Source organism: Tachysurus fulvidraco, chromosome 6 (genome assembly GCF_022655615.1).
Source record: "Tachysurus fulvidraco isolate hzauxx_2018 chromosome 6, HZAU_PFXX_2.0, whole genome shotgun sequence".
Taxonomy (NCBI): domain Eukaryota; kingdom Metazoa; phylum Chordata; class Actinopteri; order Siluriformes; family Bagridae; genus Tachysurus; species Tachysurus fulvidraco.
In genome coordinates this window covers 29,107,243-29,134,355 of record NC_062523.1, presented here as the reverse complement: position 1 = coordinate 29,134,355, position 27,113 = coordinate 29,107,243, and the positions used below count along the sequence as shown (strand labels likewise).

The 27,113-nt window shown below is 40.2% G+C and overlaps 1 protein-coding gene across 3 annotated transcripts; it reads right to left on the bottom strand.

Moving 5' to 3' along the window:
* Positions 1 to 101: 101 nt before the first annotated feature.
* lypd6b (LY6/PLAUR domain containing 6B) lies at positions 102 to 27,113 on the bottom strand. Of its 3 annotated transcripts, none has more exons than XM_047814493.1 (6): positions 26,945 to 27,113; positions 26,792 to 26,843; positions 3,189 to 3,321; positions 1,313 to 1,411; positions 1,033 to 1,163; positions 102 to 855 (listed from the first exon to the last, which is right to left on the bottom strand). In XM_047814493.1, exons 3-6 carry the CDS (start codon positions 3,292 to 3,294, stop codon positions 685 to 687), a joined length of 507 nt encoding a protein of 168 aa, XP_047670449.1. In that variant the 5' UTR covers positions 3,295 to 3,321; positions 26,792 to 26,843; positions 26,945 to 27,113; the 3' UTR covers positions 102 to 684. The 3 variants fall into 3 exon arrangements, with proteins under 3 accessions (XP_047670449.1, XP_027008181.1, XP_027008180.1); XM_027152380.2 differs by lacking the exon at positions 26,792 to 26,843 and adding an exon at positions 19,310 to 19,414; XM_027152379.2 differs by lacking the exon at positions 26,792 to 26,843 and having other exon boundaries at positions 26,945 to 27,109.

The following is a 27,113-nucleotide window of genomic DNA, read 5'->3' as shown; positions in this document are numbered from 1 at the left end:
AAGAAATATTGATGTAAATGACAAAAAAAGTCCAACATAATAATAATAATAATAATAATAATAATAATAATAATAATAATAATAATAATAATACCTACTACTTTCATGTTCATTCTTTATTCATAAATACTGATATGAATATTTGTTAAATTAATATCTCAAAGTGACCATCGATTCATTGCGTTAACTAGTATTGTGAGTCACAAGTAAAAATTCAAGCAAAAAAAAATAATAAAAAAAACATCTGTCCTCTGTCTCTAAGCCTTCGTGCCAGATCTCTTCCAGAGAGTTCTGTGTTCAGGTTTTTCTCGGACAGACCCCGGGCTCCAAGCCACTGGACGAGGTCCATCCCACCATCCCAGAGTCCCTCATGACCTCCACTGAGAGTTAATGCTGACAACAATGCCGCGTTACTCTGGGAATCATCGCCCTTACGGCTAAATGATTTATTTCTTCTTTCCTATTGAGCATGTCATTAGCAAACAGTTGACAAAGTCTAAGAGTTTCTTGGTTTGGATTTGCACACCGGTTGGCTGGACGTTCATTCGGGTCAGGGTCAGCTTTTTTTTTTTCACTGAGGAGGCAGGACGAACCTTTTGCTTTCCTCAAGACTCCCGGAATCCCTTGATGTGCCAATGGTATTCCAGCAGGGAATATTGCAGGCTTAAAAGCACTGTGATATTCTCACAAAGGTAAAAGCACTGCGAGAGCTGAAGTTAGTAGAAATAAGCGAGTCCAGATGCTGCTGCGTGTCGCGGCGGAGCTGAAATCCCGAATCCTCATGAACACGGCGTTGGTGCGATTAGTAGGAAGCTCCACGTTACACACCATGCCTTCACAGCATGAGACGCATTCCTGAAAAAAGCCGAAGTCACGATCAAAAATGTGATTGTAACGATGTAATGACGTTTAGAAAACACAGTGAAAGCATTATACTGTTTTATCGGTCTGTATTCGTTCAATGCGTCAGATGACTGAGTAACACGTGCATTAACAGCACACACATATGGCGCTGTGAGTGTGTGAGCTCACCGTGTGGTGTGTGTTCCCGTGACGTCGGCATCCGCTCAACCTGCAGTCGTTAAACGAAGCGCACCTTTTTGTTACAAACTTAGTTCTCCCGTGTCGACCAAAATGATGCATGGTCATGCAGTACTGTGTATCTGTATTCACAGGAATATATATATAGCTTATATTAATGTTTGGACACAAAACAAGTCTTCGAATAAACACCATCTCCTACACACAGTAATAAAACGAATAGGAGTTATTTGGTGTGAGAGGATGTTTTATATTAAGATGAAGCGCTCACTCTGAGGACACCACTTGTCTTCAGCCCAGCGATTACAGCTGTAGTTGTCTGACGCCTGCTCGCATGTGAAGCACTTGAAGCTGTTAGGATATGGAGTCGCTGAAACACATACAATCGGCCATGTTATAGATACTAACAGTAGAATATGAACTCCATGCTATAAGGAACTAGGACAAGAGCTATTCCCAATTCATAATCCACAACATGGTGTATGAGGACGCTCAAAACTTGGCAACCTGGGCCATATGACCTCTGATATACAGTAATACCTTGAGATACGAGTTTAATTCGTTCCGTGACCTTGCTTATTAAATCCCATTAATAAGTTCCAGCTCGCAAAATTCCACTCCAGTTGTTTTGTTTATGTGTTTTGAATATGAAAAATGTTCAGTAGCTGTATTTATAAATGACAAATATTGTATAAAAACTAGTGCTGGGCAACGATTAAATATTTCAGTCGCGATTAATCGAATGATTTTTCTGTGATTAATCGCGATTAATCGCAGCATGCGCAAAATTCAATAATGAAATCAAAAGTAGTGTATTGCGTAATTTTATTCTTTCAAAGTACTGCTGTATGAACAAAAGTGCAACAACCTTTGGTTTGTCAAAACTTTAAACAAATAAAGTGCTTTTTTTTTTACAGCAGTTAAAAGTTAGTAGCAGTTAACACTTCTTGTAAATCTTAACTTAAACATTAATGTAATCAAATTAAATATAACACTGACGTATAAATAAAACATTAAAACGTTAATGTTTTATTAAATAAAACATTAACATTTTTATTTAGTAAAAAAAAAATTATGTCCAGAACCTTTAAAAAAAATTATGTCCAGAAGATTTCGGTACCTTTTTTCCTTTTTTCTGTCCGCACCAGATATTTTCTGTTTCGCGCTGTAGCTCTCTTAGGCACAAAACAAATGCTTTCATTGGTTGAGACGCGAGATGATGCTCATCCCAAGCAGTCAGTAGCCTACTGATAAACATCCCACCCCTCCTGTGACCCATGGTATGTGTTGTATTCGGTTGTATTATTACAGTCTATCTATGTGTATTCAAACGCAGTGAGCAACGGACTTTCAAAATAAACAGTACGTTAACGCGCGATAAACTAATTGTCGACGTTAATTAATTAATGCGTTAACGCGATGAAAACGCGTTAACTTGCCAGGCCCTAATAAAAACATACAGTAATAAAAGAGAATGTTAAAAAAATAAGCTGCTTTTATCTTACAGAAGATGCGCACGGAGGTTGAGGGAGGAGTAAACAGGCGGAGGAGTTAGGAGGAATTACACTTTCACTTTTCACTTACAGTACTCACACTCGTACTGTAGACTCTTAATGCTTCTTTACACTTAAATGGAACTTAAATAAACCACTAAAATTAATGAACTTAACTGAAATTCTTTTAACTTAACTGAACTTCATTGCTACAATTTCTGTTTTCTTTACATTAATTTCGCTTAATTTTCTTCATCAAAATTACGGATCCGCAGGTGGTCGTCACCTCACGCAGCCCCTTTGCGACTCTCCGTAGGAAATGAATGACTTCCGGTTTATGGGCCGTCGTTTGTCGTGTACAGTGGAAAGGCGGCTTTAACCGAGTGAGACGCGGGAAGCCGAGGCGGGGGAAACAGAGCACACGTGGTTGTTGAGGATCTTTGTTCTGGTGGCGGCGGCAGCTCGGATGCTCGTATCTCAAAAATTTGCTCGCATCTCAAAGCAAAAATTTGGTCGAATTACAGCTTGTATCTCAAAAAATTTGTATGTCAAAGCACTCGTATCTCGAGGCATCACTGGCGATCAGGACCGGCTCGGTACAAATAAAAGAGTTGTTGCACGGATCACAGAAGATAAAAAAAAAAAAAAACTCACCATCTACAGGAGGCCTTATATTATAGAAGTTGATGCTGTCACACTTCACTTCAGCCAAAAGCAGCTTGGAAGCTACCAAGAGGTACACGGTTACGGGAACAGCCATCTTTCAGAAACGGGTTAAAGAGAGAACCTGAAATGAAAAGAAAAAAGAAAAAAGAGGTAGATGAAAACGAAACCCTCGACTTGAGGAGCAAGGATTCGGGTGAATAAAAGCATTGATACAAATTCACTAGGGTTAGGCGTAGGGTTAATATTAAGCTGTCTAATTGTTTCTGTCTAAACTAATTATCACTTATTTTTGTGTACAATAAATCTCCCCCTCTCTCTCTCGCTCGATTGAGGAATAGATCTCAATTCCTATCTTATTTGTGTTCTACAATCCCAGAAATAAAAATCGTTAACAGTTGGACTAAAAAAAATCCTGAAGGACTGAAGCCTAACTCTGTCTTTTTAATGATAAGACGAGACGAGATACTGCACATACTATGATACTGCACACGACGTGATATTGCACACGGTATTATATTAACATACGTATTGTAATTATTGTGCAATCTGGATAGTGCATACAGTATAATAGCACAGGGATACTGTCAGTGTTCACTGTGTACTTAACATTTAAGGCTTAACAGCGGTTAGGTGATGTCATGTTACAGTATTTCAGACTGAACAGAGGAAGAATAAAATAACTCTCTGAAGGTCTGTAAAAATACTCTTTTTTTAAATAGTATATAATTGTACAGTATTCATTCATCCATTATTATGTTATGTTTAATATTCTTTGTTCAGTTGCTATGGATGATTTGATTTTCCACACATATCGAGTCTCGCCAAAATAACTTTGGAGCTAATCTAACGCTGTCATGACAAAATACAACCGCGACTCCTCTATCAGCTGATTGACTTGGTGTTTGCTTAAGGTGTCTAAATTAGATTGGATAAATAGCAGCTCATAGCAACATGCAAGCACAAAACACTTTCATGAACTGAAACCTTAATACCTCTTATGACTATTAATGGGAAAAGAAATCAAGGAAAGAAAGCTAATGCTGCTAAAAGGTCAGGAGGTAAAACGTCTCTTTATTGGGTGTTACGGCAGTAAGGGGCAGAAGCGTGTGCTGACCCCGAAGGTTAATCATTAAGGCTGGATAAGATCGTTACATCACATCACAACCAGCGAGCGTGCAGGAATTCGAACTAATTAACTTGCTCAAGCTGAAGTGCCGACGTTAACTACCGTAGGTTTAAGCGGTAAGTGACGGCGATGGAGGTTTGAATTGATCTCGCAAAGATTTCGGAGACATTTTGACGAGTCACAACGATGGAGTTTCTGGCTGATGGTAAAATTGTCTAATAATTTAAGCAGTCAATAATAAGGCTGAGCAATAAGATGGTATTCCCTCCTTTCTATTCAGCACTATTTAATTCATTTTTTATAAACATTATATGATCCATATTCCCAGTTTACAATGGCAAATGCCCTTATCCAGCGCAATATTTTATCTCATTTTATACCCCTGAGCAATTGAGGGTTAAGAGCCTTGTCATTGGCCCAGCAGTGGTGGCTTGGTGAACCTGTTGGACTACCAATTGGCCTACCGAGACCTTAACCACTAGGCTACCATATCCCCCATGACTTATGTTGCTGGTCTTGTCAGCGCACCAGTACACTGTAAACCAGAGCGACTTACATTTTATACATCTGAGCAATTGCGAGGTAATGAGCCTTGCTCAGAGGCCCAGCAGTATTGGCTTAGTGGACCTTGGATTCAAACTCACAACCTTCCATTTGGTAGACCAACACCTTCACCACTAGGATACCACATCCTCCAAGACCCATGTTGCTGGTGGTTGTCAGCCCACCTTTACACTGTAACTGTAACACATCATTATCATGTATTCCAGAAAGCTAATATCCTCATATGACATATTAGTCACTGCTAGTCGTGAGGATTTACTGGTACGATACTTCCACTCTTAATGATGATTTCCTAATTGTGTCTTGCCATAAAGACTAAGTCGTAAAAGCCTACAAAGACATCAGGCACCATATATGGAAGTGTGTGTGTGTGTGTGTGTGTGTGTGTGTGTGTGTGTGTGTGTGTGTGATCCTCTCTCTTTCTCAAAATAAAAAAATGACCAGAAAATCATACCATCATATATATCAGCATTTTGAAAAATGGTGCCTCAAAGTTTTCACAGCTTCCTTTAATAAAAAGCTTTTGAATCTCCATGGAAACCTTGATGGTGTTATTGATAACTAAGAAGTGACATTGATTTAAAACAAAGTTAAGAGTCAACGTGGCATCGCCGACAATGGCCCTCGGGTCCTCATGTCCGAAGAAAACAACACAGACTCTAACACTTTAGGGACTCTTTAAAGACAGACAAGTCCAGTCAAAATGATACAAACTAAAGCTTATCCAAACTTCTCGGGTCACGGGGAGCCTGTGCCTCAGGTGTCATCGGGCATCGAGGCAGGATACACCCTGGACAGAGTGCCAACCCATCACAGGGCACACACACACTCTCATTCACTCACACACACACACACACTACGGACAATTTTTCCAGAGATGCCAATCAACCTACCATGCATGTCTTTGGACCAGGGAAGGAAACCGGAGTACCCGGAGGAAACCCCCGAGGCACTGGGAGAACATGCAAACTCCACACACACAAGGCGGAGGCGGGAATCGAACCCCCAACCCTGGAGGTGTGAGGCGAACGTGTGTTGAAGCATCAGATACATTAATTTCTAATGAATTTCAATTCAACACAGAACACATGCTGGTGCCTTGATTGCCGAGTCAGCAGTCATGTTACGGTCTTTAGTGTTAATCGTGCCACCTCAGCAGTCTGGATTAACTTGTCACAAGCACAGGTTATTTCCATGTAACCGAGTAACGCCACCCTGCTGCATATCTCTTACTTTATGAGCATCCTGCAAGTCAGGACAGAGTTTTATAATGAGCTGTAATTGCTTTCAGTGTCTAAGTAACACGTAAGTAACACGAGGCTCACTAAAGGATGAGATGAGCTTGGATGCTTGTAGATAGAATCCTAGCTGCATCCACACACAACAACACAACCGAGCCAAAAATAGTGAGTGTTTTTTTTTTTAAATGAAACAAACTACTAAACTAAAGGAAAGTTATTCCGGAAGTAAAACTTCACATGCCTTCGTGTATTTCATTCACAGAGAAACAATGTTCCCTTTCTCTACATCCCTGTTGTGACGATTCAAGATTCAGAAACTTAATACACACGCTGGTGCTGTCTTAAAATTCTTACCTTAATGCCGTAGAATTAAAAGCTTGTGGATACAAAGTGGCCCGATTCAGAGGACTTTTGGATTAGCCCGACGGAGCGGACCGAGATTGTTCATGTGAAGAAGGGGTTGGGAGGGGAAGCCAATTTCCTCTTTAGTCCCTTCCCTAAAGGAATCACTGACCCCACAACTTCCTGAGAATGAAGGCAGGCTTGGGATTGGAGAAGTGTATGGTGGAAGCTGTTTAGCAGCAGCCTGAGGCCACTGTGTGAATTTAGCAAGGAAGCGTAAAGGTGATTATCATACACACACACACACACACACACACACACACACACACACACTCGGGGGGTAGGGAATGCTTTCCGGTTACACTTGGTTACTGAATTACGTCTTTAACTTTAAGTTACGTAACTGCATTATTTCTACGTCCATTCATTCCACTTTACGTCACATTAATAGACCTAATGGACTGAAGGACTGGATTTTATTGTGTAGTGAGAACTTATAAGAACACACAAGGAGACAACCTGAGGATATCGTCCCCGGTCCAGGGGATCAGTTGGCTTTTTCTATCAACACATCACCCAATTTTGTCCTGATCCCAGGTCATAGGCACGGCATCATACATTTAATACAGTTATGGCATTCGGTCCTCATCCAGAGTGGCTTACATTTTAAAACATTTATACAGCTGAGCATTTGAGAGTTAAAAGGCCTTGCTCAGAGGCCAAGGAGTGGCAGCTTGGTGGCCCTAAGATTGGAACCCAAAACCTTCCGATCACTAGACCAACACCTTAACCAGTGAGCTAGGACTTCCCATAATGAGGTATCATGGTTTAACAAGACATGTTGTGTAGCATCCAATTTAACGAATTAGAATAAGTGGGAATATGTTTCAGAATTTTTAGGGCTGTCCAGTTTGAGCAGGTAAAGATTCCGAATGAAATCATATGTATGTATATTACGATATATTCTGATTTTGAATCATTTTGTCCTCGTCACTTCAGTGCTGTTGTCACCAAATAAGTTCTGAACCATGAACTGAGACAAAAATCCAGTGGTTTCTATGAACATCCCAGTTGTAACGCGTTGACTTTCCTATAACAACAACTCGCACAGGCCCTCGTATCGCGCACGCTTGATTTTAACAGTCTAATAAAGACATGATTGTTGATACGCTCATGGCAAAGGAATCTAAAGCTCCTTAAAGTGAAGCTGTTACTTGATATGTGATACTACTGGTATATCGAAGATGGAGACGCGAGCGCGCTGTACGATTTTTCAGTAACAGAAGAGAGAAAAATGAGAAAAGTTGGTTGTTAGCGGCTAAAAAAAAAAGTTAGCCAGAAAAAGTTTAGCTGGAATTCTCATAGATACATTACAGCAAAAAAAATATAAGGAATAAATCATAATAATTCTTTACTAAATCTAAAATTTTAATTGTGGCTAAAATTTTGTAGCAAAAGAGAAATAAAATACTTCAAGATGCTGTCAAATAAACTTTCTGGTAGGCTGCGTCACACAACACAATGGATTATTCTCCTACAAGTTCAAATCCCAGATCCATCAAGTGTCCATGGCTGGGATCAAACCCAGTGTTTTTTTTTTGTACACTAGACATTCGGCTTTATTTAAAATAATAACCGTGTTACTGCTCCAAACACCTCGACGACGAACCGTCCTTCAGACAGAACTCTGGAAATAATTCGGCAATTTTCCCAGGATTCCCTGAAGGTAACGGGGTGTTGGTTCCCATGAAGGCTGAGGAAGGAGGCAGTGAGGATTACAACAGCTTCTGAGAACACTCCCAGCAGGAGAGGTCCGGGTTTGGGAGATTTAATGGCTTTCCAGAGCTTGTTTTTTTTCCAGAGTGGAGAGCTTCTTGTTTTAAGAGCAAGCACCTGGCTGCGCGCACACACACACACACACACACACACACACACACACACACACACACACACACACACACACACACTAAACACACAAAGCACACACAGACACACCACCTGCCATGTGCTTTGTGTACATCGCAGGTTGCCGATTCAGAAAGTTCGTTTTTTTCCCCCCGGAGATTTTTTTTCCTTCTCAGAATATACAGAGTTACTGAGACTACAGTATGTGTGATGACAGACTGGTATGACAGTTAATTACACATAAGGCTATTTTGCTGTTAAAAACAATGTGTGACAAATCCCTTTGAATATACTACCTACAGTGGGGTTAGAGAGTCAAGGGAGCGCTAGTAAAAAAAAAATCTTTTTTACGATTTTTTTAATACAGCAGTTTTGGTTACAAATATCCTTACTGACAAAAAGCCGAGCTGCGTTTTTTTTTTGCTATTAAGGACAGCGTGCACTCGAGCCGGCACGGTTTTCATACTTCTGAGCAAAACCTTACGATCCCTTTGATTTTACATTTCAGTAGCGGATATAGAAACGACGAAAATGTGATTTTCAGTATTGCATTTTTGCTTACATTTTTTTTAGGGACCTAGAACGCTTACTTTCTTTGTTTGAAACGTTTCAAAATCCTAAAATGAAATTTTAGTTGGGGGAAAAACAAACAATTTGTAAATCCGAAAAGAAAAGAAAAGAAAAGAAAAGAAAAGAAAAGCTAAAATAGTATAATATTTCTACACCGTGTGGAAAAACCTGAAGGTTAATTCCAGCAGTTTAAACATTTCTGTGATATCCCTGAGTAAAATAAGTTGCATTTTCCTTGTCAGTGTAAATACGAGTCTCCTGTAAAATCTGTAAATATCCCGTTACTAAATAAAATAACAAAACTTTGCTACATTAGACATGATGATAAAAATACCTAAGCTGAATGATGAAGCATCATGTAACCGGTTTTCATACATTTTACCTTTAAGACTTCTTAAAACAATTGCATTTAACACTATGTGTCTCAGTTAGACGAGCTTCCAAAAAAACAAAAAACAAAACAAAACACAACGTCTTTTGCTATTTCTTTTACTTCTAAATTTTTTTCGAGCATTTAGCAAAAAGAGTAGGACTTAACGACCCCGGGGCACGCTCGATCACTTCATGACGTGTTGTCCCCCGTAGGCATGACACACATTTCGTCTCTTCTACAAGGAAATGAAGTGTTGATGAGATACAAATGCATATCATTACCTTAAAGAACTCCGCAGCTGTACGGAGATCAGTTACACACAGTAGCAGGTTATAAACCTTCCAATTAAAATATACAACTTGGCATTTGTGTTTCCTGGAGTAATGAAGCACGGGATAGTTTCATACTATCTAAATGCGTGCCTACATATACGTAAATCTGCTTTTAGTGAAATTCGTCAACACCTCCTGACTAATAAGTACCGAGTTTTGCTGCGGTACAAGACACAATAAGACGATTTAGACTTCTACAGAGCAGTGAACCCTTTGCTATACTGTTTCCTACACTGAAGTGCTTATCTTAATCCGTCTGTTGGGTTTGAAACCACATCCTTACATACCAGTGTTCAGTCCTTAAGCCTTGTAATGTATTATAAAGTAGCTAGCTTTCGCTTGTTTGATCGCCGCTGCGACGACTTTTAGTGGTATATTTGTATGCACAAGACAAAAAAAAAAAAATACTGCAGTTAGACTAAGGTACTGTAAAACACACAAGATAAACAAGTACGTCCCTGTGAGCAGTTATTCAGAACGGGGCTTTAGAGAACAAAGTGAAAAGTAAACTTGAATCCTAAGTGGCGATGTTTGCAGAAAGTCACAAACAAATCACTGCACAAAATATGCTTAACAATAGCGTACGGAGACGGCGACGGCTCCGACGGCCGTTTGCTCGAATTCGTGTTGAATTTGATTAACTGCGCGAAAGATCGACATGTAAACAGAAATCTTCCAGAGACAGGATGAGGAAGATTAGTGGGGCATTAAAAGCAGTATGTTAGGCTGTGAAGAATTCGCTTCGGTGCTGTATGACAGTAAACGTCTTCCTGTGGCCACACACGTTGTAATTTAGATATAAAGACCGCTAACTTCTGACCAAGTCAACTTGATTTGAACCTCCGTGAGATGACAGTAAATTATGTACACGGTAAGTGACCGATGAAGGATTTACGGTTTTGTTTACTAGAAATCTACAAGAAAAAATATGTGAACAATGCGTTTCACCTGGCAACGGCAGACGCTAGGACTCGACTGACACGTCGGCTTTTTAATTTAAAACAAAGGCCGAAACGGAACTTTCACCCTAAACAAAATAAATACGTTAAATATATTTATTCTGAAATATCTGTGAATAGTAAGTGGTACATTGCGATATTTTCAGTAATCCTGGGAGACATTAGCGGTTGTCTAACACCGACATGTCAGGGGGACACGGTTATTGCTAGAATTGTTAAAATGGTGTTTAATTGGTGTTGGGGACAGAGGTTGGATTAGTGATGTCAAACTTATCAAATATACACCGATCAGACAAAACATTAAAACCACTAACGGAAGTGAAGTGAATAACGTTGATTATCTTGTTAGAGTGGAACTTCCGCTAGGATATTAGGCCGTCGAGCGCTAGGATATTAGGCCGCATGCGTCCAATCAGGGACTTGGTAGATTAGTGGTAATATGTTGGAGGGTCATAAGTTCGAATCCCAGATCCACCAAGTGTCCATGGCTGGGATCGTGGTACTGTAGCTTAGTTATTAAGTCATTGGAACACTGATTGGAAGGTCATATGTTTGAATCCCAGATAAACTAAATGTCCATGGGAACAAAGGAAGGAAATGTTCTACTACAACTACATTAAGTTAAGTTGTACATTAAGAATCACACATTCATTGCATGATATTCTAAGCACTTTTATTATTATCAATTAATTAATTAATTAATTAATAAATAAAAGTTCTGGATCTAATGTAACGGCTTGCCTGAGAGACACACCTGCCGACATGAAACGCTCAGATCATCAGCTCAAAGAGCGCGAGGTTCATCAGTCATGCGTCTGACACTCAAGTGCACTTACTACGGAAAGCCCGCATGGACAGAAAGAGGGATCGGATCGCATTTCTGCTTCTGGAGAATGTAAGGAGCTGTCACGCAAACCCACATCTTCCTGAGTGTGCTGAGGGCTCAAGGAAAAAAAAAATTAATTAATCATTCGTTATGATGCACCCTGTAGTCGTGTGTTCTAATCCTGAATTCTTCAAAGACAACTTGAAAGCTAAAAAAAAAAATGACCCCCGAAATATCCCTAATGAAAACCACTAAATCTGACGTAATATAAACAATAGCAGATTATAAATAAATTATTGATTCCATGAGGTCTAAAATTTTTTGGGAGATTTACATAAGATTCATAAGACTATTATAAACTGCTTCCCTATTTTTGTTAGTCAACCAGTGAGAGAGAGAGAGAGAGAGAGAGAGAGAGAGAGAGAGAGAGAACAGGATGTTAACCCACGAGGCTTTTTGTGTCACTTTTATGACCCCTTTCTAAGTGGTACTATTCTTTGTTATTTGTCAGCGCTGACCAAGTCAGTAGACAGACAATGCTTGTAAAAGTACCAATAGCCTGAGGACAGTACAACAGCAATAAAAAATAAAAAAAAAAGACATGTAGGATCTCCCTGCTGTGAAGACCTCAAGAATCCAGACTGATGTATGACCTCCTGTGGTTCTTTTGGAATGAGCAGTACAGCTGAGGACATGACATGAACTTTGGAAATGCCAAAAGCTACTGTGAGCACTTTGACAAGACATGGAGTCTTGTCCATTCTAAGAAGAAAGACACGATGATAAAGGAACCGACCGATAAAAAAATACGAACATGCGTTAGCATCCCTAAACCGGACCTCAGAACTTAATTGTAATTCTTTAGTTTCTTCCAGAAGGAACGACAGACAGAAAGAAACCATGCCTTATCTACCAGACAGCATGATAGAGCACTATTCAGTACTAGTTCTGTGTCCACAAAGCTTCCTATCCAGTATATTTACTTCCTGGTGTGTGCAACATAACAGCTTGTTCCCTGTCCAGTAAAGCACCATTTCAGGTTCAGTCCAAGCGTTTTGACCTTCATCAAAATTAAAGCGCTGGCAAACTTGCCTTTGTTTAGCTGAGGTAGCCTACGAAGACCTGTGAGATTGAATCTCTCATTCCTGGCACAAATAAGCTTCAATACCACAGGCATTAAAGTTTCCATTTGTCTAATAGCATACAAGCATCTGGGAAGGTTTTCCACTAGATGTTGGAGTTTGGCTGTGGGGATTTGTGTTAATTCATCTACAAGATCATCAGTGAAATCAGACCCTGATGTTGTAAGAGTGAGGAGGTCTGGGGTTCAGTCTGGGTTCCAATTCATCCCAAAGGCGTTCAGTGTAGGACAATCGAGATCTATCACACTCCAACCTTCACACACTATGTCTTCATGGAGCACTGTGCTTTGTGCACAGGAGCAGTGTCATGCCGAAACAGTGTTTGAGCCTCATAGCTCCAGTGAAGGGAAAATGTACAAAGATTTTCTAGACAATTCTGTGCATTGGGAAACCATTTTAGGGATCATATGGCTGGGAGAGTCAGAGGACCACATACTTCTGGTGTGTATAAATGTAAAGTATATTGTTACTAGAAAAACAGAAACTTTTTTTGTGCCAAAACACATTCTAATTGACTTCTGAACTGCCTTTAAACAAATTTTGGATGAAACTTTAAGCGCTTTATTCACAAAGTGAAAGTGACGTGACATACGGCTAAGTACGGTGACCCATACTTAGAATCTGTTCTCTGCATTTAACCCATCCAAAGTGCACACACACAGCAGTGAACACACACACACACCGTGAACACATGCCCAGAGCAGTGGGCAGCCATTTATGCTGCGGCACCCAGGGAGCCGTTGGGGGGGTTTGGTGCCTTGCTCAAGGGCACCTCAGTCGTGGCTAGCCTGAGACTCGAACCACCAACCTTATGGTTAGGAGTCAGACTCTCTAACCATTAAGCAACGAATTCCCCCCAGTGTATATGGGTATTCCTCTAATTCATATTTCATCCATTCTTCTTCTTCTTTGTCTTCTACTTTCGGATTTTCCTTTTAGGGGTTGCCACGGCGGAACACAGCGTCTCACTTTATTCACTTTTTTTAACCTACAGACTTACGTCTTAAGCATTATTCACTAGATCCACCTGGTATCCAACTCTGTATATTTAGGGGTCATAAAATTGCCTTTTTGTTTGCCTGAAGGCATTTTAGCGGGTAAAAAAAAACAGCACTGTTGTGGGGTAATAAATTTGTGAGCATAAAGCACTGCTGTTATCTGATCAGGTCTCGGTGTGTCTACGTACGGCGAGGGCGGAAAATCCTTTACTCCTTCAGGCTTGTTTGTTAAGGGCAGCGTTTTGAATTATGACCGAGGCAGTTCCCTGTTGTAGATCTTTAACTGTAGCAAGAAATTATATTGTGACTTTACAAATTGCTTTGGAAAAGGCTTTTACAGCAAAGCACAAGTCATTTCTTTTTCTGGAGCTTTGCAAACTAGAAAAGCCAAATGTTAAGATAAAGGTAGTAAAACCCAACACTGTTTGGCCCTTGCAACGAACCGGGGAAAGGCTAACTTTCAGAAGGAGGCCCGGCGGATCCTCTTCCATAGCGTTTCCAACAAGTCCAACAAGCATTTTGGTAAAATTACACATTTCTCACGTTTCACTTCATGCTTTAGAGATCTCGCATGGCCTTTGCCACGTACCGAGTATTCGCTGGTACATGAAACCTCAAAGCTGATTAAGATCATACTGTTTCTTGAACATTCATCTCTTATCGTTGTACTAAATAAACAATCTTCGCTGCGAGCTAAGCTTTCCCTTCAAGCTCTTTTCATTAACAAGGGCTTAATACAAGTAGAGCGTGAGATGATGTACTGTATATAATGTGTTCATTTAAAATAATAGATAGAACGGATATCTGCGGTCCTACAGTAGTCGTTTTTTCTAAACAAACGACGATAAGATTCTGAGTGGTGTATATAACAGCATGACCAAAATGACGATAATAGGTCGGGTTAAAGACGATAGCTGCCTGCAGACCTCACAAGAAACTAACCTGTCACTCACTGGCTCTCTCATTACAAGTGGGTGAGAGACCAAGGTCTGTTTAATTGGCCAACTGATTACACCGTATACACCGTCGAGTTCATTCCCCTCCTCCTCCATCAGTCTGTAGAGGCTCTCCTGTTCACTGGCCCGTGAGTGTAGAAGGATCGCGGTCCCAGAACAAGGTTTCCCTTTGTGCGGTTCACTTGGCTGGGAAATAGAGATGAGTTTGTCTGTTGCCTTCGAGGCCAAAGAGAGGGCTGGACGAGGCCCCAAGAGAAACTAGTCTCAGGTATCACTAACGTCAGCGCTGAGTAGATGAATCAGGCCCTCACAATTTGAGATTGTTCAAAAAATGGTTCCAGTGTTGCAAATTCCTAAGACCATAGCTGGCATGTACTACCAATTCATTTCACTGACAGATCGGTTCTTGGCAGATTAACACCTATGACTGATGGCATATCATGTTCTACTGATTTAAAAACAATCTCCAAACAAAAATCACACTAAGACTAGATAATCCGATGTACGAAAAAGCTAAAACAAACACAAAAACAACAAATGTTTGGACATCACAGCTTTATTGCACCTTGGTTTAGATTCCTGGAACTTTGCTGGTAAGACGAACACCATTCTTTCAAAACATATTCTGTTAGGGGCTTTTTACACCTGGTCACTTCATGCGTTTTCTGTGATCCGATAGCTATCCGATCGTAAAAAGACCAGGTCTAAATGCCCTCGGAAACGGTTTCGAGACGGATATAAATCCGATCGCTCAAACCACTTCAGGAGGTGGTCTGGGATGCATTTCAGATGTAACTGGACAGGTGTAAATGAATGTGGTTGTTCAAGCCACATACGTCAGCGCTATACTCCTCCCAAACGGAAGTACGTCACTCGCAGGTGACTCGCGAGTCGTGCATCGCGCCAGAAACAAATAACATGGACGACACGCAGGCACTTATTGCTCTTTGGGGCGATGAAAGCGTCCAACAAAAGCTTTGTAAAACATGTAGAAACAAAAATATATTTAAGTATATACACCAAAGCGTGTTCCATTTCAATTACCCCGGAAATGTGGTAAAAATATATTTGCATTTTGGGCGGGAGTAGAAAGATCGGATCGATATCAGATTCGCCGAGACGCGTTTATGTGGCCTGATGTAAATGGAACAGTTTTAACAAATCAGATAGCTATCGGATCAGAGACAACACATGAAGTGACCGGGTGTAAAAAGGCCCTTAGGTGATGTGTCGATGTTCGTGAAAAGGTACCTGTTTTATGCAATAATTTAATTCAATTTTGTACTTGTCAAACTATTCAATTGGCATCAGAGATGTTTCAATCTAAAATATAATCATGTTTCATTTTGTATTGATTTGCAATACCATTATTTACAGGGACACAAACCGTCCCTTTAATTTGTCACTTGCCTGTACATAGACATACAGCAGAAAATGACAACAATGCGGAGCTTCTTATATAATTTGTATATAAAACAACATGACATTCAATCTTAACGGTCTAGATTAGTTTCGAATAAAACAAGCAATCAGTGTATAGATAAATGGAAAATGGCTGTTTGTTTTTGTTTTTCAAGGTAATTTTTTTATACAGAAATATCATGCTTAAATTTCACAAGTTTTAACTGCCCAACATCCAATGAATAGTAATGTAGCCTTTCGCACTGGAAGACGTGAGGAACCAAAGACAGTTGAAATGTACTTTGGCCAAAATGAAGATGATAGATGCCCCTTTTCCACCGAGGCAGTTTGAGTGCAGGTTCGGAGCCTAATTTAGAACCAGTTCTTTCTTTTTCGACCGCCAAAGCACCGGCTCTGAACCAGGAAAAGTGGTTCTTAAGTAGCACCAAAATGTTGCTGGTCCAGACTTAAGAACTGCTTGCGTTAGGGGCTGTGGGCGGGGCTACTGTTAGCACGTTTGATAATGTACCTTAAGTATACTAATGTTTAATACATTTTTACTTCACCGCAATATGATCACTTATTAGCACACATGATAGTAAGTAGCTACATGCTAAGGCTAACTTTTTCTGTGTTAATGATAAAATAACGTTACAACCTCTGTTAATACAGATTACATGGAGCTGCGCGTACACGTCGGATTCGCCGAGTTTGGATGCCAATGTAGGTTCACAAAGCCATGAGCATTAACAGTAAAGCAACATCCGCCATTGCTGATGTTGTGTTTGCCGATGCTGCGCTAACGTTGCTGGGAAACGTGACACGTATACAGTGACGTCAGACTCGGCTCTGTGATGGCTCTCTAGCTGATGGAAAAGGGGTATTAAAGAGCACAGAAGCACTCTATGTTCCAGTAGAACACAGACTTTAATCCAAAATCTGGTCTCTTTATTAATTTACTTTGTTGTGTGTTTTCAGCAAAGTAACCTCCATCTAACCTGTTGATGATGTACATTCTTCCTTTAAATTAAACCTCACCGACAACCTGAAATAAAAATATAAAGAGAGATGCTTCACTCTTTACACATGGACTTAAAAAGGTTTAATTGGGTGTGCAACTTGGTGAAATTTGGGTTGGATTATTATATAGTCTGGATCACTCTCAATCCAGTTCCAGAGGTCTTTGGGAAGAAATTAAATTGCCACAATGTCCTGGTTGAGCTAAACCAAGCAGAAAGCCCAGACCCAAGTGGCTATTATCTCTGGCAGGGCTTTTTTCAATTGCTGATTTGGAGCTGCTCAGATCTAATCTCCCAAGATGATGAGAGATTGGGTTTTATCCCTGCATCGCCTCATCAAGTTAAGATTAAATAAAAGCCTTTAGCTGTCTCACCTGGGACAGCAGCCAAGGTAATTCAGCAGAGATTCCTGAATGTTTATCCTGTGTGGGAGAGCTGAGGCAAGCCCTTATTCTTCTGATGCTTTCTCACATATCATATGGATATGAGCCAGCTGCGTCGATTGTGCATCTGATGATCGTCACAGGCTTCTGATAAATCCCGAGCCAAACGGCATGCTATGGAGGTGTTGACGGCTTCTAGAGCTAGAGTACAGCTATGGACATATCTCATCTTTGTAAAAGATCTTAGTCAGCCAATTACAAGGTTCTGATCTCCTGAAATGTCCATGATGATAATAAGGAAAGAAAAGAATTTCACCATTCTATTTATAGAAGTGAAAAGTCTTCCTAACTCCACAGTGCATGCTGCAATATATTCAATCGCTCGTGTTCGGCATGGCAGTAGATCCAGTGCTTTTACTGGTAATCAGATGGGAATATACTCTTGTGCCAGTCCATTCCAAGACGTCACAATTTACCGCATAATCAGTAACTTCTAGTATACAGCTAGACTATATATAAGCTCTATTAAAGGTGCCCTTCCACACAAAACTGTTTTTACTTGTATTTTTTGATATGTGTCAGGTCCATGTGTGTTTGTGTTGTGTCGGGAATGTGAAAATTAACTGCTACCTCCCCGGTCAGCTCTAGCCACTGAAAAGAAATAAGCGGAGAAATCAGGAATTGATCGAGCTCATTACTATTCATGAGCTCTCCCACTTGAGACCACGCCCACCGAATTCATGTAGCTCAGTGAATTTCCCATACAGCAAGGATGGCTGAACGTCAGTATACCTGAAGAAGCCATTCTGCTGCAATTCCAGGTGATTGTAAACAAAGTTCTTCTATCCTAGGCTACTTATTGTGCTGGGTGAATGAATAGTCATGCTCTCATATCCTAGCGGTTAGCCAATCGGAGCCAAGCAGCATAGCTCATTGAATATTAATGAGAACCGGCGCAAATCGAGCTGAGTCTTCCTGCAGGCTTTCTATACCACACTAGAATGGCTTGAAACAAGGTAACCAAGGCATTTTTTCCACAAAACATGTTACAGAGTCAGACATTACCACAAAAGTAATGAAATACGTGTGGCACGGCAACACGTATTTCATTACCACAAAAGTAATGAAATACGTGTGGCACGGCAACTTTAATCTTTTTGTTAAAATATTACCGAAGATAATACCAATGTTTTCAGATCCCCCTTAGACTCCATGAACAAAAAACTGCTCTCTGGGTGGATTTCATAATTCATGATGGTATATTTAATCCATGACCTAATAAACCAGTCTCAGGATGTATTTGTTGATAGATACTTTTAAGCACTTCTGCAAGCTTAATTGAAAATGTCAAAATCTCAAAAAACAGCACTCCCGTAAAATGTATTCACATACGACTCCGTACTAGCATCCTAAATACTGTAGGGCTCGATCTTCCTAGCAAGTTAGACATACACATTTATTTATTTTATAGAGCTTATTTATAGAGAACTTTCCTGTCTGTATGCCAAAAAGAAATCATGAAGAAATGAAAGTAGAACTGTAATAAAACTAATTTACGTCTTCACATTATTTTAGCATGCAGGCTAATAGTTAGGTGTTGACGCTAGGTTTGGTGCTCCTAATGTCAATTATTTTGCACAAATTGTCTTGATTGCTTGGGCTTTTCAAATATCTATAGAGTACAAAAGTCAACGCGTTGACAATGGTGTTCTGTTCTATCCTACATCAACTAATGACGGCTTACCTAATGGAGAAGTTTCAGCTAACGCTGAGCAATAAAGAGGAAAAATAATGACAGGATGGCACCTTTACTTTTTCTGCCTGGGGCTCCTACTTCCCTTTCTCAGAAAAGCCTGTTCTCACATTTAGATAAGACAGAGGATCTCCCTTTTATCAATGAGCCCTAAGGTGGCCCTAAGGCCGAGGATTGACCCTCCCCTATCGTTCCATTTAGTGTCGAGGTGATACTCACGGAATGGACAATGGCCTCGGCTCAGTTCTTATCTGTATGGTTAAAGCCTCCCTCCGTCGCTCTGGTCACAGGTTATCACCCACACTGATAGAACCGGGAACTTGCCTTAAACAAACACGCGTTCACTTCAGAGACAATGTACAAATATGTAGCACTAATGCTAATATGTAGCACTGTGTAAAATACAACGTCTTTTTAAGTAATAGGAGTTACATTTCAGTTATATATTAAACTGTTTTTTTTCCCCCCTGAATGTCGCCAAGACATAAGTTCTCACCCAAGGAACCCATGACTACCTGTACCCCTTTAAAACGAACATGTCCGTGTGTCACACTAGACTACAAGTGAAAGCTGGAGGAGACGTCGATTGATAAGCAAGCAGAAAAATAACCAAAAAATACAATTCAACATGAGTTAGACCAAGGTATGACTTCTGTTAGTGGAAACAGCACCGGTATGAGGACTGTGGAGGAGTTGTGGGTAGGCTGCGCTTAGTGGCTAAGGTGTTGGACTACTGATCGGAAGGCTGTGAGTTTGAATCCCAAGTCCACCAAGCTGCCACTGTTGTATAAGCCAACCTGGATTAGGGCATCTGTCAAATGCTGTAAATGTACACCAAGATCGATGTGTGCCATATTACACTGTTATTACAAAAAGCTGGACATAAAGCTGATGACTTGGATCCAAACTGCATGTGGAAAGGCCTGAGGGTAGGTCTTCATTGACCCACGCTCTTAAAAGTCAAATACCGATACACTAAGTCCATACAGTCTGTAAAGCACTGAGTATTTTTCTTCGTCAGATAAAGTTTCAAGAAGAACCCTTTAAGAAAGGCACAAACCTTTCACTGCTTTTCTCATCTCATCCCTTTCATAAACCCTAAGGATTGCAGAAATAGACTCTTGTGACAAATATCTTTTTTTTAACCCTCCAGCGTGACCCACCTCCGAACTCTTAAATCATGTCGTCACTGCATGCCAAGTATAGGAGTGCTCGACTTGGTATAATGATAGTCTACGTTTTGATAAGCATAAATAGCTAAGAGGTAAGGGATTGTGCATGGTACTTCAAGGAGAGGGGCAAACCTCTATTTGAAGTGGGATACAACCTTCTACTTAGCAAAAGTATTTGAGCACAAAAAAAAAACGTCGGAAAGATCCGGAGCTGCTTTCTGCCAAATGGAAACAGTAGAGATCATCAGGGAAATTCACCGTAAATCATCTTATCGACTAGACACGATACTGAAACTGGTAATTACTGCCAAACTCTAAATTCAATCCAAAAGAAGATGACAGAGAAGTGTTATTGAGATAACAGCCCCACATGTTCTCTCCGGACCTCTAGCCTCCTTCCATACTTCACTATATAGACTTTCCTCTCCACCAGCTGTCTGCTTCGACCTTTCAACAGAAGACATTTCTCCCGAAAGAAAGCCGACGTCCGAGAAAGAGCCAGTCGCCTACGTGTGGATGATAAAACTAATTTGCGGTGTGCGGCCATTCTTCGGATTCCTCGGTAATTGGCTGGAGTTAAACTGACAGCAGCAGATGCAGTTAACCACCCTATCAGAGTAAGACTGAAAAGCATTAACGCAGAAAAAAAAAACGTGCGAGTTCTTAATATCCTTAATAAGGCCATCCTTAAAAATATTCTCGTTTGCCGTAACCCGACCGACCCGGTCAATTTAGGATCGACTAAATTTTATTTATTTTGCTTTAAGTCCGACCGACTTGCCGGTCGTAAATTTGCGTTAAGATCGACCAATTTTTTTTTTTTACTCTTTAAACAACTAATACAAAGGCAATAAAATAATATTAATTATATTTTAGTAAGTATTGTAAATATATAAATTGCCTAGGCCTACATACAAACGAATAAAAACCCGTGACCTGTTCTATGTTTACACTATCGGTTACCGGATGTCACACTATGGCCTGTGCGTTCGCTTCGTCTCACACACTCATTCACTGTCAGAGACAACGGTTCGCGCTTGGTAATGATGGCTGCGGCTGCAGTAAACAAAATGTTTGCCGTCACCGTTCAAAGTCATATGGGTTCGGGCGCCATAATACATCTAAAAAATTCATTAAAACAGATCAACACCGCTTTAACTTGGCACGAAGTTCTGGAAAAACTGTCCAGCATCAAAATGAGGTTTGCGATGATGCGCCCGAAGGCACGGGTTGAAGACCCAGTCAGTGACGTCACGATATGCTAATTTGTTTAAAGTCATACCTACGTAATCACCATCAACAAAATTGAACGTTTTTTTTACATTGAAACTTGAAAAAAAAAAATATATATAATAATAATAATAATTATATAATATATATAGACCTACCTACCAAACCTTTTTTTTTTTTTTTACTGTTACTGCAAACCAAAATATTTTTAAGGATTGCCTAATTGTTAGAATACTGAGTAGCGATTATATTGAAAGGGTCTGTTCCAGAGACCAAGAATAAATGCCTGAAGGATTAAAAGACTAGACTGACAAGATATTAGATAGAATCATCCTGCCATATTTAATCTACAACATGGTGAGATCATTATGTCAAGGACCTATACAAAACCTCCATCCCATCATCTCAGTATTTTCGTCTCTTCTTAACCTGAGTTTGGCTGAGCGAAGCCGTACGACTCGTGTAGCTCTGCCTAAATACACCATGTAACACCTTAGAACCGAAATCCAGAACGTCTGCAGTTCCTTCTCAGCCAGGAAACGGCGGTTACGCTTACTACAGAGATACAAGGCTACAGAATGCGGGGGAATGTGATCCGGAGGATCGCTCTTGGATTGAGAAAGCATTCCGACAGACTAATGGAAGATCCCTCATATCCGAGTCTCCCTCTCTGTCCGGCTATCTGTAGAGGAGCTTCAAAGCGAACAAGACCGCCTGTGATCTTCCAAACGGCACGGAGAGACTCCACACTGACAGCAGAGGTAAGAGGAGAGGAGAGAGACGCTCTGCTTCAGCTCTCATCGGCGGACCAAATGACTGATGGAGGGAGATACGGAAGGGAAAAGGAAAGAGAAGGGGAGGGGAGAGATATGTAATTATAGTAGAGATACTGGAGGTGAAGAAATGCTGGTGCAATGCATCATGTCAGTGAAGGAAATCTGGCTATGTTTGCAGACTCGGACATGGAGCACGTGACGGTTTTCCGAGTGGAAACCTAAAAACTTCCCCCTACGAAACAGAAACCCTGGTTTCCTTGTCAGTGTGAATTACGGCTTAATTTGTTACACGTTTTTTTTTTTTAATGATTCAATGCCGAAATGACAAGAAAGGAATTCTTATGCTTGGCTCAATGCAGTAAAGTCTGCGGTTTTGTTTATCAGAAGCATGCACATACACATGAAGGACGTAAACTGTCATGCTGTTTGTGTTAATGTTTCAGTATTAAGATGCATTTATTTTTATAGCATGTGAAGTGTAGAGATGTCAAGACTTACTGAGGAAGCATCGCATAAAGCTTGCATCATCATTAAGGACACCTCTCACCCTGCCCATAAACTGTTTACCCTCCTACCCTTTAATAAATCATAGATTAAACATTAATAATTGTTGGTCTTTTTTTCCCACCAAGTCTCAGTGATAAAATTACCTTTTGGTTAGAACCAGTGAGCACTGGCCATCGAAGCGCCTAGACCAATCAATAAACGCCAACTTGTGCAACAATTTGGAAATCTTTTTAAGGGGACTGAGTACATGACTGATGAAATAATTCATTCATTCTTTCATTTTCTACCGCTTATCCAAACTTCTCAGGTCACGGGGAGCCTGTGCCTATCTCAGGCGTCATCGGGCATCGAGGCAGGATACACCCTGGACGGAGTGCCAACCCATCTCAGGGCACACACACACTCTCATTCACTCACACACACAACGGACAATTTTCCAGAGATGCCAATCAACCTACCATGCATGTCTTTGGACCGGGGGAGGAAACCGGAGTACCCGGAGGAAACCCCCGAGGCACGGGGAGAACGGAGGCGGGAATCGAACCCCTGACCCTGGAGGTATGAGGCGAACGTGTTAACCACTAAACCACCGTGTCCCCCTGATGAAATAATGATAGTCGTTAATAAGTTTAAGGAAAATGACGCCCCTTTCAGTGGTTCACGTGTGGACCAAAATATGATCACTCCAGTGCTTGCTTGTATTCGAGCACTGATGATCCAAACCAGCATTTAATCTCTAATCAGATTAGAGAAATTTCACTGAATCTAATTTAATTCTATTTTATCTGTAAAACACTTTTATCAAAGAACGTCGTCACAAAAAAATAGAACATTTTAAATTTTAGCCACGATGAGCATCGGTAAGGAAAAAACCTCCCTGAAGAACATGAAGAAACCCTGAGAGGAACCAGCGTCAAAAGAGAACTCATCCTCCTCTGTTAATCTAAATCATTCAGTATATTTCTGTAACTGTACGTATGTTATAAACTCAAGCAGTTCCTAGTGTAATAAAAGGAGTTAATAGGTCCGTTTTACTTGCCATGGCACTCTGTACGTACATGTCTTTGGACGGAGGGTGTGGAACTGAAGGGAGGAGTTCGGCTTGGCAGAATTGGGCAACGACTGCAAACATCCTTTAAGAATAGACCCTAATCTACTCTCACAGCGAAGGAATGCTAAACAAAACAACGTTAAAAAAACACAACGTGGTAAAAAAAAAAAAGAGCTTCTCCATTAACGACGAACATAAAGAGATTAAGAATATAGACGTTACACAAAATACTCTCTCTCCTTCTCCACAACTACTGCAAACAGAAATGTGCAAATAATGACAGCTCTGTAACAGACCTGATTTTTAAGATATGAAGTTTGTCAGCGTTCCTTGCTCTAAGCAGAGCCACATTTTAATAACGAATTTAATTTACATTCTTTTTTTTTTCCTGTTTAGGACGCTCTTACTACGGAAAACAACTTTTTTTTTCTGAAAGCAAGAAAAATGAAATCACCCAGAAACAAAGCTCTGTATCGATAGAGAGACTTTTTTTAAACCGGACACCAAAAAACCGGACACTAAAAATCCAGATGTTTCATTCATCTCTAATAGAGACAGGAATCTTTAGACTCCCATTTCAATTCGGTTTTCGATTCACCGGGTCATTATGCAAGTTTACAATGACTCTTGATTCGTCTATATTAATCCTGAGTCTATACAGGATTTTTATTTTTTTTTTTACATTTTTTTTTATTTAAATTCATAAATTTGTCATTTTTTAAATAACTATTAGATAACATTACATAATATTTAAATAACATTTTAAATAACTTCAGACACACACACGCAAGCACACATGCACACACAGACACACGCACACACACACACAGACATACACACAGACATACACACACACACACACACACACACGCAAGCACACATGCACACACAGACAGACACACACACACACGCACACAGACACACACACACATGCACACACACACACGCACACACGGACAGACACACGCACACACGGACAGACACACGCACACACACACACACACAGACAGACACACACACACATACATACACACAGACAGACAAACAGACAAGACACACACACACACACAGATACACACACACACGCATACACACACACACAGACACCCACACACCCGATTCAATGGGTCATTATGCAAGTGTACAATGACTCTTGATATGTCTATATGAATCTTGAGTCTATACAAGCTTTTTTTTAAATTCATAAATTTGTCATTTTTTTAAATAACTATTAAACAACTCCAGTTTAACATTTAACTATTCTGTGGTTATTGACTAAAAATCACATATTTTTACATATTAAAACAAAAAAATATAATAATAATAATAATAATAATAATAATAATAATAATAATAATAATAATAATAATAATAAATAAATAAAAATTCATTGAGTTGGTCAAATTTATTTTTTTCCCTGATTATTGTATAAGAAACATTTTAGACTTTGCAAGTGTCTAAAACAGTCTGAAATTACACTCGGAACATTATAAAATATCGGCTTTTAACTCACTACTAAAAATGGTTGTTAATGACTGTTTGTAGATTTTTGGTTTTTAAATCTGATTATTTTGCGAATGTAAACACATCCTCAGTCAGTACCACTTCCATTACGATTCATTAATTATTAAGTGTATTTGTCTTAGTAGGATGTCAATAAATACCACCAATACACCACAAGTCATTTCTGTTCCTTAAATAATCTTTATTAATTAAAGAAATTATCGAGTGTAAAAGTAATTGTACCAGTGTTCATTTCTCACACAAGGGATTTATTTATTGTTTTTGCAGTTTTTAGAGCTGTTAATGTTGGCAAGTGTTTTGCGATCAGAGATTTTTAACCACCGCATGAATGTGCAAACATCTATTATCAGTTTAAAGTGTCCGACAGGGAACTGAACAGCGAACCGAACAGCTCTTCAGCTCAAAGGCAATTTTGGATCCTTCTCCATTTGCACTGTGCACCTGTTGTACGGTCCAGCTGCTTTTAAAAAACAGGTGCAGCAAGAAGCAGAATAAAAAAAGACATCAAAGACAGGAATATTGTCACTGTATCCTGAGAAAACCCCAAACGAGGGTATAAAGATGTTCTTTCTCATCAGTTCAGCCCAGAGTCTGGGAAAGACGGACTGCAGTAGTGGGACAGCACAAGCCTTTTGGGGATTTTCTTGGAATTTAAATCGTGTTACAGACCAGGATTAGTAGGTGTCTGCTGGGAACACTGGTCTTAGCAGGACACACACACACACACACACACACACACACACACACACACACACACACACACACACGAGAGCATCTGCGCTTTGGTCTTTACTTTTAAGGACCTCATGTTGACAAAATTATTATAATGCTATACTACTCCTAAATATAACACTAGGAGATTCTCACACACAGACATGCAAACACCCCCCCCCCCACACACACACACACACACCCACACACAGACCCGCACACACACACACAGAGACACACACACACACACACACACACACACACAGAGAGACACACACACAGACACAGACACACACACACACAGACACACACACACACAGACCCCCCCCACACACACACAGACAGACACAAACACACACAGACAGACACACAGACACAAACACACACACAGAGACAGACACAAACACACAGAGAGACACACACACACACACAGACAGACACACACACACACACAGACAGACACAAACACACACAGACAGACACAAACACACACACAGACAGACACACACACACACACAGACAGACACACACACACACACAGACAGACACACAGACACAGACACAAACACACAGAGAGAGACAGAGACACACACACACAGAGACACACACACACACACACACACACACAGTCCCTACATGACCCTGTATCTGTCATAATGGACTGAGACGTGTAAGGAGGCTTCGCTTCTATTAAATAAAATAAAACAAAAATAAATAACCCACAATTCACCTTCACACGCACACTTCCTTGATTCCAGAGATCCACAGAAATCCTAAATGATCTACAGAAAAATCGTCTTGCTTACTAACGCGCGTGCGTTTAACACAGAATATAAACAAACTCTACTTTTAAATTAAAACACAACAAAATAAATAAACTTACCTTGGATAAACTGGGCTTTTGTTTAGTGGAGCTTTTGTGCTGCGCCGGAAAACTTCACGCTTCAACTTTTTTGTGAATGAAAAGAAAATTGAAACAAACCAAAGCTGACCATTAGACAGGATGCAAGCTGGAGAGATTTAACCGTGGAGGCGGGGCGAGTATACCAGAG